The sequence below is a fragment of the Callithrix jacchus genome, chromosome 11 (assembly GCF_049354715.1).
Source record: "Callithrix jacchus isolate 240 chromosome 11, calJac240_pri, whole genome shotgun sequence".
In the NCBI taxonomy this organism is placed as follows: Eukaryota; Metazoa; Chordata; class Mammalia; order Primates; family Cebidae; genus Callithrix; species Callithrix jacchus.
Window position 1 is genome coordinate 91,539,019 of NC_133512.1, and position 14,254 is coordinate 91,553,272.

Consider the following 14,254-nt stretch of genomic DNA (forward strand, 5'->3'; position numbering starts at 1 on the left):
GGTCTAGCAGTGCAGGGGGAACAGTGGCTAAGGCAGGTGGGTCCACATTGGCAAAAATTGTGAGATCCTTGGGGGCAAAAGCTGCAGGGCATTTGCAGTGGCTGTGATGGCTGTTGGTTTCCTTAGTGGCAAAACCCACCCAAGTCCTCATGCAGGCTGCTGGTGACCGATGGCACCACTACTTTGCTGATGTTGATGGCCTCTGCTCTTGTTTCTAGTTAGTTCCACATGTCTTGGCTATGTCAGTCTTTTCAAAAATAAGGACAGTTAAACTGAAGTGGGTCCTTCAGTGCCCCAAAAGGCTGAAGAAGCTGGTGACTCTCCATTTCCTTCACAAGGGGAATTCTTGGACTGAGGAGTTTCCTCTCATTGCCAAGCCGTGTGGGTCTGGGCCATGGGATGATGCAGACAGTGTGGAAAGGTTCCTCCTGTATGATCTGTGCTGTGGATTTTGAATTTTTTCTCCACTCTGTTGTTGCATCTTCCTACCTAGGTTCTTGAACTCTCCCAGACTGTTTCCATTCATGGGTATCTATCTAATTGTTGTTTTTATAGGTGAGTAAGGGCTATAAAATGGGCTTTCCTATTCTGCCATTTTGCTGATGACATTCCTGTGCTAATGTTATCAGTTTTATTCCTACATGTTATAAACCCCAAAATATATTAGCTGCTTTTGCTTTATATAGTGATCTGTTGAAGAAATTTTAAATATGAAAGAAGTCTCTTATAATTACCCACCTAGTGATCATTTTTGTTGCTCTTTATTTCTTTGATAGATCTATATTTCCTTCTGATAACATTTTTTTCTGCCTGAACAACTTCCTGTAATGTTTCTTAATAATATATGCCCTATTGATAATGAGATTTTTCATCTTTTGTATGTGTGAAATGCCCATTTCTCCTTGTTTTTGAAAGATATTTTTGTTGGATATGGAAGTTTAGATTGACTACTTTATTTTTTGCCTCCAGTACTTTATTTATTTATTTAGAGACAGAGTCTTGCTTTGTGGCCCAGGCTGGAGTACAGTGGCATGATCTTGGCTCACTGCAGCATCTGCCTCTCCCAGGTTCAAGTGAGTCTCCTGCCTCAGCCACCCACGTAGCTGGGATTATAGACATGAGCCCTGACACCTGGCTTTTTTTTTTTTGTATTTTTAGTAGAGACAGGGTTTCACCATGTTTGCCAGGCTGGTCTTGAACTCCTGGCCTCAAGTGGTCCACCTGCCTTTGCCTTCCTAACTGCTGGGATTACATACTTGAGCCACCATCCCTGGCCTGCCTTCAGTACTTTAAAAATGTTGCTCCATGATCTTATTTGCATAATTTTTGACAAGAAATCTTCTGTGATCATTATTTTTGTTCTTTTATTTTATGTGATCTTTTCTTTTGGCAGCTTTTAAATTTTTTCTTTTAAGCAGTTTGATTATTATGTGCTTTGGTAGATTTCTTGTTCTTTGAGTTTATTATACTTTTATTAATTTTCATCATATTTGAAGATTTTCAGTTATTATATTTTCAAATAGCTTTTTTCTTATCCTCTCTTTCTTCTTCTTCAGGGACTCTAATCACAAGTACCTAAGACATTTCAAATTAAGTCATGGTTCATTGATGTTTTGTTCATTCTTTTCTTATTTTGCTCTGTTTTCTTATTGCTGTGTCTTTAAATTTAATAGCTTCTTCCACGGTGTCTAATCTGCCATTGATCCCACCTAGTGTACTTTTCATATCCCACATTATAATTTTCCTTTGTAGCTGGTCAATTTCAGTCTGTTTTTTATCTTTCATATCTCTACTTAGCAAGTTTTATCTTTCCTCTAGCTTTTGAAATAAGGAATGTAGTTAAAACATCTGTTTTAATGTCTTTGCTCTTCATTCTGTCACCTGCTTCATTTCTTGATTAGTTGCTCCCCACAAGCATGTGCTCGACAGTTCTCTGCTGGGTTCTTCCTTTGTGCAGCCCTCTGGCCACTGTGTCATCCTTATGCTCCGAGCTGCATCTCAGCAGCTTAGTGAGATGGCTGGAGCCCACCTCTGCTCTTCTCTCTCCACTGCACTCTCTCTTTAGGCAGTAAACTGTGGCAGTCATAGGCCCACCTTGCTTGTTTCTCATCTCTCAGTGGTCACTGTTCTTCATTTCCTGGTCTAGGGTCTTGAAAATGGTTGTTTTTTATACTTTGTTCAGTATTTTAGTTTATTAGTTGGGAGTGAAAATCTGGTCTGTTTTACTCCATATAGGCTGGCACCTGAAGTCAGTATCTCTAGTTGATATATTTCATGAAAATATACTTGCACAGTAAGATTGGTCAAAAGGTAAAGTCAGCTGGGTGTAGTGGCTCACGTCTGTAATCCCAGCACTTTGGGAGGCCGAGGTGGGTGGATCACCCAAAGTCAGGAATTTAAAACCAGACTGGCCAACATAGTGAAACCCCGTTTCTACTAAAAATACAAAAATTAGCTGGGCATGATGATGGGCGGCTGTAATCTCAACTACTTGGGAGGCTGAGGCAGGAGAATCACTTGAACCCAGGAGGCCTTGGTTGCAGTGAGCTGAGATCACGCCATTGCACTCCAGCCTGGGCGACAAGCACGACACTCCATCTGAAAAAAAAAGGTGAAGTCTTTGCTCCGATGGCATCATCTTTCATTCTGTCCCAGAAGCGGAGCGTCTTTCATTTTACAATGACTTCGTTTTTGAATGAGTAAAATAATTGGCAATGAGCCTATTTAAATTATCCTGTTTTAAAATGATTGTGGATTTTATTATTTCATACTCTTTGCCACCCCCCCAATACTGTCTTAGTTAATATTATTTTAAAAGTCTGGTTTAGACGAAGAGATTTGAAAACAGTATAAGAATTTAATCTAACCTTTGTTTGAGTTCGGAAGGAAAAAAGTATGGTAATCCTGATATTTCAGCAAAGAATGTTTAATCTATGTTGTTTTTTTTTTAAATAGCAAGATGCATGTGTTCTTTCTGGTAATCTTACATTAAAGCCGTGGACATTCATTTCAGCTGTTTGTGTAATATGCCAACATAGATAATTTATTGATAAAGTCACATTAATGATCCCTTTCTGTGTCCAGCTTTGTAAACTCTCTCTTAACTATATTTTGCTGCTTTAGGAAGATGCATAGGCTTGCTAAAAGTAGAATTTCACTCAGGTGGGCTCAAGACCATAAATTCCATTGACTAATAATGTATGTAGAGAAACCAGCCCTTTCTTAAATGAGATTTTATTCTGTATGTTAGTTCTTTTTTAGGTATGAATAGAAAAAGATCATTATTCAAGGAATTAGGCATAAAATATTTTCAGTTGAATTCTAGTGGGGGAGCTGATGTGCAGCTTGTCATGAGGAATTTTTTTATTGACAGATCATCTAGATAATGTGACCTTATGCTTACCCATGGCTTAACTTACTAAGCTTCCTGCTTGGAGTATATTTTACTTACCTTTTAACAAGACGAACTTCCAAATGGGCATAGCATTTAAATATTTGACTAAAGCAGTTAAACCACAACATTTGATCATTAGATCTTTCCTATAGTTAGTAGTATTTAAAAATATTTCAATATTTGCTTTTAAAATACTCTTACCTTTTACAGAAATATAAGTTTCAAAGTATTTTACATTTTTCAGGTGATTGCTAGTAAAGCTTTGTCTGAGTATTGTCACCTTTTCTTAATTGTTGGTGCTTTTAATTTTAAAGGTACATTTTATAATCTAATTACTGCCATGCCAGAAACCTTTCAGGCAGAATTTTAGAGACTTTTTTTTTTTTTAAGGTTTCTTGCGGTCCAGTCTTTACAGAAAATATTCAGAATTGAAGAACTGTGTTTGTTGGTCAAAGTAATCTGTTAGTCAATCTATCGGATTTTTAAAAATATTCAATTCAACACAATGATGTCTTGGAACTAGTTTTTATGGAGTAATATCTGTCTAGTTCTTCAGCGCACTATAGCAGCAGGTTCCTGGATTTCTGTTTATGAAATCAACCTGAAATAGCCTGGAAACCAGAACATCTGATGATAGAGACTGTTCTTTGCCTGGATGTTCCATGTTAGGTCTTGACCCTGAGTCTCAAGATACCAAGTTGAGTCCACTAAGAAGTTCTAGTGAAAGCACTTTCCTGGTTTTCATAATGCGTCTTCCATCCTTACCGTAATGATGCATTCAGCTTCCTGGCTTCACTCTCATGATGTGGTAGTGTGGTCACACCTAGGACGCGGGTCATGTTACCTACCACAGACCATAAACCAGTGGTTTCCAAAGTGGAGTTTGTGCATTTCCATGCATTCACAAAGTAAGCTATTGGACTGTGTGAAAGAAATATTGGAACCTGTATTTATATTTATTGTTAGGATTTCTAAAGTATTTGTTTTGTCTATATATAAGATGTCATTGGATAGTATATTTGTAGCTTATAAATAATTCAATACACATATACTGGGTATAGATGCTCAAATTTTGTTTTTACTAATGGTAGTACATGATCAAAAAAATTTCAAGAGCAGGTAAGACTCATATAGAACATCTAGGCAAGAGTTTGATTCTGGGATTTCCCATTTCCTCCATCAATGAGCTTCATGCTGTGTAAAATTTTGGGTGTCTGTGTCTGTGGGTTTTTTTTGTGTGAAGATTCATAGCTCTCACCAGATTCTCAAAGGATTCTTTAGCTCTTAACGATACAAGTACTTATCTGGGATCTCTGGGCTGAAGCCACTGAAGCTTGTTTTGGTAGGACGACATCTTGTTTAAAGATCACTTCCTAGGCTAAATGAGATGGTACTTTATTATAATTACAATTAGATATTAACAATGTAAGGTTTTATTAATGTGAATAGCTGAGAAACTGCTGCCATCATCATCATAACCATGTGTGACTGATGCTGTGTACTCTTCTGGTGTCTGGGTTTTTACCTCTTTAAAAAAGCTATTTTATTGTATGTTTTCATTAATCATCTACCTTTAAAAAATATTTTGGTAGGGCTGGGCGCGGTGGCTCGAGCCTGTAATCCCAGCACTTTGGGAGGCTGAGGCGGGTGGATCACGAGGTCAAGAGATCGAGACCATCGTGGTCAACTTGATGAAACCCTGTCTCTACTAAAAATACAAAAAATTAGCTGGGCATGGTGGCATGTGCCTATAGTCCCAGCTACTCAGGAGGCTGAGGCAGGAGAATTGCCTGAACCCAGGGGGTGGAGGTTGCAGTGAGCCGAGATTGCGCCATTGCACTCCAGCCTGGGTAACAAGAGCGAAACTCCGTCTCAAAAAAAAAATTTTTGGTGTATTATTGTCTTTCAGTTTCATCATTTGTCCTGGGTAGTAGTGACTACAGGAAAGCTACTTTTGAGATCTCCTGTTTTTATGACGATGTTTATTTTTTTTTTTTTATTATCTCTCGATGTCTTGACCTCATGATCCACCCGCCTAGGCCTCCCAAAGTGCTGGGATTACAGGCATGAGACACGGCGCCTGGCTGGTTTTTTCATTATCTCTCTAAGCTGTTGTTGTAGAGGCTCCCTGCAGCAGATGATGGCATCGCATCTGAGTGAGGATGAGAGTTCAGTTCAAAGGTCAACTGATAGTGTAAATTGAGTATGGTCAGTTATTCTTGAAATCACCCATAAAATCCTTAAATCACCCTTAAAAGATGAGGTACATAATTTTGTATCTATAGTCCTATAGATGACTGTTACTATTTCTTCTAATTCTTTGTAGTTTAAATTGTATCTGGCCCCCAAGTCGCTCTCTCCGTTCTTTCTTGAAGAATGTTGACATTCCCTTTATCTCTCACTTGACTGACACCTGAATGATGTGATTTATTTATCTACCCGTGGTCAGAAAAATCTCACCATTCATGTATTTTTTCCAATAAATATTTTTATATTATAAATATCTTGTATTTATATAAATATTTTATAAATATTTTTAACTGGACCTGGCCATGTACTCATTTAATAGAATGACTAACCTATATTTAAGTGAAAAGACTTTTGAAAAAATGTGTGTAGGTGAATTTAAGTAACTTCAGTGCATACATTATATTATTCTACTATATTTCCTGCTTTGCCCTTTTACTCTAGAAGCCTATAAGTATTAAACTCAGATTAACAATTTTTTATGGAAGGAAATTATATATTCAGTTATATAATACTAATATTAAATATTAATATATATATATACTAATATTAAGTGCATATAAGACATTATTCTAGGCACTGGGATTATAGGGGTGAAACAAACTTGCTATTCTTACAGAACCTACATTCTAGTGGGGAAGACAGAAAAAAAATTCAGGTTATGTGTGCTATGAAGAGTCATAATTAGCATAGAAGGCCATAGAAGGTCCAGCTGTTTTAGGTAGGGGTGTCAGAGTTTCCTCTCCAAGGAGATGGCGTTTGCACAGAGACCCGAATGAAGAGAGGGGACGGGCATTTCCTCTGGAGGGCGGCAGCAGAGGAGGATAGGATGTTCTCAGGCATCTTTTTCATGATGACCCTTGCTTCCTGTGGTCAGTTACTGCCATCCTGCCTCAGTAGCATGTGCAGCCAGCCATCCTCCCCATGGAAGCAGCACAAGAGCTTGTTTTTTAACGTAAGCATGAGTTCCATTGCATATGCAAAGGGCATTCACCATTCTGACCTCATTACTCATCACTTGCAAGTGACTGTTGCGTGTATGTGAAGTAGGTTAGGGCTGGCTTGAGGTTGTCCCAATAGATGATAGTTACATATTTTAAACTAGGACTTAGTCATTAGATCACCTCATATAATGGAAGTGCGAATGTACATAGAATTTGATTGAACTTGTGCTTTACTTGTAACACCCTAAATATGTCTTACCTGATTTCATTAAGGGCTATTTTGTTTATTTTTAACAGGAATCACTAGATTTGACCTACTTGGAGACTTTGGAAGGTTTAATTGGCTGGGAAATTTCTATATTGTATTATCCTACAATTTGCTTTTTGCTATTGTGACAACATTGTGTCTGGTCCGAAAATTCACCTCTGCAGTTCGAGAAGAACTTTTCAAGGCCCTAGGTAATCCTGAGGTTCATGGGTATTTTTTCCTCTTTCTACTAAATGATAATTTTGACATTTGAGTTAATATGACATCTTCAGCTATTTAGTTCCCAAATCTGTAAAACCTTAGAGGTCAGATTATTGATCCATTACTTGCTATGATTTTGTGCAGAATGACTTCAGTAAAGCCTTCGCTTCCTTATCTGTAATATAATGATAACATCGTCTTCCTTTTAGGATTTTTGTGAAGATAACTGAAATAATCCGCGTAAGGTCCTTACTGTAGTGCCTGGCACATCGTAGGAACTCAGTAAATCTTAGCCCCTTTATGATGACGGCGGTGGCGAGGCTGAGGTGGTGTTAAAGGCTTATTTTTTGCTAACAATACCTTTCAGTTAAAGCTGTTTTTGAGGCTTTGGATTTTACAGGTATCTGGCTGACCCATAATTCTGTTCAGTATGCCAAATAATTCAAGATGAAAATGTTAGCATTCTTGGCATCGATCTAATAGAAGAGAAGGGATTTACTATTGTGCATTCCACGAGTCACCCATAGTGTAATGGTGTTAAAAACCCTAGTAGGTTTATGAAAGGGTACAAATGTAACCCATGAATGTATTTTTTACACTTATTTCCATATTAGTGCTAAACATGTTTCAAGTTTTATACTTTAAGAATATCAGGACAGTGTAAATTACTTGGTTTGGGGATGTGTAATTTTATGACAGAAGAAGGGAAAGGCAGTGACATTTGTAGAAAAGTTTTTAAAAATCCTGACGTTAGCACATTTACCTGAGTTGGCATCATTTGAATGCTTATGACTCCATATCGGGGCTTTTAGCTGTTACAAAAGGCCACATATTGATGGATTCATTAAGGTCCAGTTTTCAAGTAACGGAAAATAGATGAGCAGCAGTAAAGCTTTTCACACCACCAGGCCTTTCCAGCCTTGATGTTTGAGCGGGTGACCTTGGGGAGGCAGAACGGATTTCAGATGAGCTCTCCATGTGTGTTTTACTTTGAACATACCCGGGACAGGGTGGCTCATGGAACCCTGGCCTGACAGGGAAAAGCCGCCGCTTGTTTCAGCTGAGACACCAGATAATTTATACAGTTTAATGCTTAGGGTTAATAAAACTGGTCCAACTTGAAGTGGAAATCAAACAGTCCTTTCTATCAGGTGCCTAGCATTAAAACTTAATTTTTAAGCCTGTTAGAATATCAGCGAGATTAGTCAGCCGTGGTCTTAGATAAATTTCCACTTTCCATTCACTAAATGGTTGCAAATGAACTGCCTTAAGTTTAGCTTTTGAATTAGGTATTCTGGACATCATTTTGCTAAGAAAGCCTTTATTAAAGTAATGAAACATAATCTGATATGAAAGGCCTTATGTGTATGTCAGTTCATTGACCACAGGAGACAGTAGAATTAGCAAGAGTTGTATAAAACTACCTAATAGATTTACTTTTCTTCCCAAATGTTTTTCACTATTCTTTGGGGTGCTCTAAGGGGCAATTTATACATAGAAAAAGAGTCTTATCAAGTATACGTAATGTTTGAATGACCTGAGACCTTAAGAAGGATTTCACTGATTGTAAAGTATCCCCTTTCTTTCTTTTCTTATCTTTTTTTGGTAGTTTTCCCCCTCTGCTGCTATGCCTATTAATAATGATAGTATCCATCTCAGAGAGTAACCGGCACATAGTAAACACTAGCGATTTACCTGTGGTGATGGTGGTGATGGATGGGATTGTTTGTGGAGTTGTCTGTAGAAGAAAGACATGGGAATTTTTCAGAATGCATCATGTATGCGACACTCAAGTTTTAGATGTGAACTCAGTCTGTCCCGAAAGGGTGACATCATTTCAGCTCCGTCAGTGAATCCCTCATTGATCCACTGTCTTCTCTCAGCCCCTTTCTAACAAGCTCGATTTTAGCACACTCCCTCAGCTTCAACAGCTGCGGCTCCTATGGTCGTTCCTGGGCCACAACCGTTTTCTGTGTTGGATGGATTTCTTTTTTTTCTTCCTATTCAAACATGGAGAGGCTCAATTTTACCGTTTCTTTCATTAAGATATGCAAGTGAAAGTTTAAAATTTGGAGTGCTCTGTTGGTTTATGAGTGATGTAAAACTGTGTAACAGGTCAATTACCATGTGAAATTTTAGGGAGAAAACTCTTTTCCAAGTAAGTTGTTGAGATGCCAAAAAAGGTCTGCGCTTCATGAAAAGTATTTTCTCAGCATCTGTCCTGTCGAAGTGCAGGCCGCACCATGATCATTTGGTCAGCATCAGACGACTTGCCATATGACAGTGGCCCCAGAAGATTATAATGGAGCTGAACAATGTATGTCCCCTAGTGACCTGCTAGCTGTTGTAATGTCATGGCACAATGTAACCTTTTCTAGGTTTAGATATTTTTAGATGCACAATTATTTACCCTGTGCCACAGTTGCCGATGGTATGCAGCACGGTAACATGCTGTCTGGTGTGTGACTTGGGAGCAAGAGGCTGTGCCACACAACCAGGCGTGTCGCGGGCTGTGCCCTCAGGGTATGTCTAGATGCTCTCTATGATGGTACAGAATGACAAAATTGCCTGATGACCCATTTCTCAGAATGTACTCCTGTTGTTCAGCAACGCCTGCCCATGTTCCTGCCTGTCATTGTATCTCATTTTTATTAAAGTGCTTGGAGCTCCAGTGCCATACAGCTCTTACATTTTCTTCTGCCTTTTCTCCATGTGAGAGTGTAGTGTTGCTCTGTATATCAGGTGTATTATGTAAATAATCGTTATATGATAGAGCGAGAAATCAATGTAACTTTAAAAGATAGTGATAATTTTTTATTCTGTGAAATACCTTTGTGTAGTGAGATATTATTTATGTTCCATTTATTCTTTTGTCATTTCTTTCTTTTTTGGTGATGTTTTCCATTCTTTTCTTTTTAATTACATATGAATATTTTGGTGTGGCTTTCCCTACATTTTCCTGCATGTGTGTGTGTGTCATTTTACTTTATTTAAAATTTTTTTGAGACAGGGTCTCATTCTGTCACCCAGGCTGGAGTGCAGTGGTATGATCACGTCTCACTGCAGTCACAACCTGCTGGCTCAAGCGATTCTCCCACCTCGGCCTCCCAAAGTGCTGGGATTATAGGCATGAGCCACTGTGACCAGCTACGTTTTCTGTTTTTCATGAAGATGGGGTTTCACTATGTTGCCCAGGCCTGTCTCAAACCCCTCAGCTCAAATGATCCTTCCACCTTGGCCTCCTAAAGTGCTGGGATTACAGGTGTGAGCCACCCCACCCAGCCTGTGTATATATATTTATATCTGTCTTGGGTTAGGTTCCCAGAGAAGCACACTTTAGCTGGGAATATGCTTGCCAGGAAGAGGTTTATTAGCCGGCTTGGGGAAAGGAAAGAGGAAGGGGCTGTGCAGAGAGAGAACTGTGCTCTGATGCAGTCACACTAGAAGCCTCTGCTGGCCCTCGGGGATGCTGTGGCTACAATGACCATTCAGAGCTCCACTGAACTGAGAAGAAGGGGGCAGGCTTTTATGACCCTCATGTGCTATCCTGGAAGGGGCAGGACTTCCCGCCCTGCAGCTGTCTTCGGCTTAGGCCATCCCCAAAGGGAGGTTGCCAGTAGGGAGAAGAAATCTTTCATTCCTCAAGGGGATCTGGTCAGCACCTCACAGCTTCCCAAATCCAACTTAGCTTTTCCAGTCTCCTCTTCTCCCTACCCTAACCCTTCCCCAGCCACTCAGCAATCTGTCATTTCTCACCATTTTCTTAATTTTTTGCAGGGCTTCATAAACTTCACTTATCAAATACTTCAAGGGATTCAGAAACAGCCAAGCCTTCTGTAAATGGGCATCAGAAAGCACTGTGAGATGCACAGCCGGCGTCCTCTGCAGCAAGAGACTCGAGACCTCCAGACTCATGACATTCCTGTCCTGCGTAGAAGCATTTCCACTTCGACCTTCGACCTTGGCTCCTCCTCAGAACCTAGACCTATCAGTGCCATTTTTTTTCATAATCTATGAAGAACTTGGCCATGGCTGATTTTTTAAAATTTCACTTTCTGAAAGACCCTGTAGTTTCCAGTTAAACACAGATTCCTTAGAGACATGCAGAACAGCACATTCTTCTGCAGGCTCGCTCATATTGGTAAATGCAGCCATCCCCATGAAAATACCGTTTTCACCTGATATGACAGTGTTAGAAAAGGCACTCTGGGACTTTCTAAAGGTTTCCTTCAATCCCATTGCAGACTTTATTCAGAATGTAGATGCCTACCTGAAAGGCATCCTTGGTACTAAGTGAAAGTTCTTCAGAAAATGCGTCTTTCAAATGTGACAGGAACTGCTTGTAGATGTCGTTATTGCAGTGTGTGTTGGACTGGCAATGGTGGCAGTTAGGTTTTTTATTTCCTTAAAAGCAAAAGCCACAGTTTCTGATTTCTGTTACAGAACGATATTGATTCGACTTTGAGTCGAGGGGAAAATACTGAATTCTCTGAAACCTGGAGCCTTAGGGAGTCACAGGAATGTCTTCTGTTGTGCAGTCTAATAAGCTACGGTAGGGAGTATCATGTGATCACAGTGGAGTGACAGTTTATGTATATAGTTCACGATTACCTCTGATAACATAGTTGCCAGTGTTTAATACACTTGTAACTTGGATGTTTGCCTTATAGGCTATATGTATACTCAGTTTTTTAAAGCATTTTTTCAAAGATCACTTGATTCCCATGCTTCTGTATTGCTTATAGAAACTACAAACGCCTTCTCTCCTCATAGTCCTCAGGCTTGGTGACTTTTGCATATGCCTTTTGAGCCTCCGAGTTTTTCCAGTCAACATCCGAAGTTCACAGCGTCAGCATTCACGGTAGAAGAATAGTTTTGCAGTGTAACATGATCAATCAGTTATTCAATTGTAAATAACTATCGGGATGGTTTCTTGGCTTATGTCTACTGAATAAAAACCATGAACTTACACTCGGTGTTAACCATCCACTAGGACAGAATACTGAAAACTGCATGCAAAACAGAAGATGGGCCCATTTGCACACAATTCATAGTTATGCAGTCTGTAGAAATACACTCACATGCACTGTGTGTATGAAATACATTGTCTGCGTTCAGACAAAAGGAAAACTTTTTTCTCAAATTGTTAAATGTAAACGTTTTCTGGGAGAAATTTTTGAAAAGCAAGCTGTGTCTATTTGACATCAGAAATTTCCACTTAAACCCAAGCTTTAATCTATATATTTATAAACCTCACTGAGTACATACACTTCCCCTCATTTATCCCTCAGCATTTCCTTCCGCGCTTCACATCTATCTAAAATGCAGCTTGGTTTTAAAGTAAAAGAACATTCATTTTGTGATTCTAAACAATCTCAGTGAATACTGCCAGTATAGTACTGGTGGATTTCTCAGCATAAGATCAGCATACCTAGAAAGTTAATAAAATTCAGCTCTTTTCCAATTTCATTGATAATTATGCCTATTGGAGCATTCATTGTAGGGTCTAATTTTTAGTGAAACTTGGAATCCATACTTTGTGCAGACCAAGTCAAGAGAAGAACAGAAAGAAACTCAGGAGTAGAGTAGCACCACTTTTAACTACCCACTGTCAGGGCACATCCAAAGACTTCCTAGATACTTGTAAAATGTCTGAACATTTTTAAGTGAAATATTAAACTTTTCAATGTCTATCGCAACTATTTGTTCATTTGGAAGTTTCTTTCCATCCGAGAACCTAAGCCAGTTTGGGGTTTGTAAACCTAGTACAATGAATTACCAAGTTTTACACTTACTGGATGCATCCTCACTGCTGTGGAAGCAAAGGATGCACATGACGGGTGGAAGGGCAGTTTTGAACCTGGGGACTCAGATGCCTTTTAGAACACATACAGACTGTTACAGACATGGACTCCTCCATAATCACAGCTGCTTGAGGCGCTTCCTAGTCATGTGCACAGGCATCTGCCTCTTGAGAGATTCACTCCAAATGCAGGTGCTTCCATTGGACGTAGGTTGGAGGCTGCTCTATATGACAAACTCCAGAAATGGATGGCAGGATACGGAGGGCAAACACTCTGCGTCCTGGAAGGACAGTTGCCCTGGGGTCTTCATTCTCCCACAGTTCCTGTGCACCAGTGAAAGGAAGTAGATAGACCCTAGAAGGCCAGAGCTCCAAATGCTCAGAATCAGATTAACTCTGGAACTACAGTTTTGTTTCTACCTGGACAGGGATGCACCCGTGGCTGCATTAAATCAAGCAGTCCTTTTATTCTCTTTCCTTTAGTCTCGTAAAGGGCATTAGGCACTGTGGTCCCAGAGTTTCTTGGGGAAACTTTGCAGATTATTATTGATTGGTTCTGCAATACTTAAATAAATTATTTTACAATGATAAGTTTTCTGATTATAATATTTGTAATAATTTTTACTGATTTTCCAAGATACTTCTTAGATTTACTATTTACGTAGCTTTGTGTACACTCTCTGTAAAAACAGACCTCTAAGACACTTCACGTGAAAACTGTACACACTCATCATACACTAATGTTAGTGGCTGAAATTGCTGCACTCAGGTGCTGCTGAGTGGAGACGGATGGAGCCTCTTGCGTTTTGCTCTCAGGCGCATTAAAGTCACACGTGTGCCTGCTCTGGGCGGCAGCCCGGCCTCCCCGCACTCTGCTGGGTGCCTGTGGCCCTCTCTGCGGCTTCAGTGACAACCTCATCTGCCAGGGACACAGGTTTTCATCATTTATAGGCCCTTACATGCTTGTTTTGTTGGTAGTACGTTGTTTAATGCATAAAGGTAGAGTTCTTACAAGTTTGTTTAAAAAATGTGAACCTAGATACAGCACTGACTTTTTAAACTTGCAAGTAAAACTGGTATAATGTTCATTTTTTAAAATAACATTTGGACATACTAGTTATTTTTGTTTGCGGATTGTTTTGTTTAGAAATTGTTAGTCTTTGCTTCTATGAGATACTTTCAGTGTGACTTTTAAAATGTCTTAGAAATTAAAGTTTTACAAAAAGTGATTTCATATTTGGTTTATAAGCACGTCTATGTGGGGTGGTTGTTTTGTTTTTCCATCTTAAATACCGTCATGGCTAAACCTGAAGGGCATTTATAGGCTACTTCCACTTCAGTTTTATAGAGGGCAGTACTTATTCTAACGAATGCTGAATTAAGGAAGAAATGGACAT

At 39.3% G+C, this 14,254-nt stretch overlaps 1 protein-coding gene across 22 annotated transcripts in view; it reads left to right on the forward strand.

Moving 5' to 3' along the window:
• Positions 1-14,254, forward strand: part of LMBR1 (limb development membrane protein 1) — a 242,939-nt gene that overhangs the window by 194,999 nt on the left and 33,686 nt on the right. For 16 of the 22 annotated variants that reach the window (XM_078343354.1, XM_078343352.1, XM_078343356.1 and 13 more), the window contains 2 exons: positions 6,883-7,044; positions 10,832-14,086. In XM_078343354.1, coding sequence (XP_078199480.1) covers positions 6,883-7,044; positions 10,832-10,917 — 248 coding nt within the window. In that variant the 3' untranslated portion in view covers positions 10,918-14,086. Of the gene's footprint in view, positions 1-6,882; positions 7,045-10,831; positions 14,087-14,254 lie in introns of those variants that run through there. The other 6 variants (XR_013524121.1, XR_013524115.1, XR_004728109.3 and 3 more) reach the window with 1 other exon arrangement.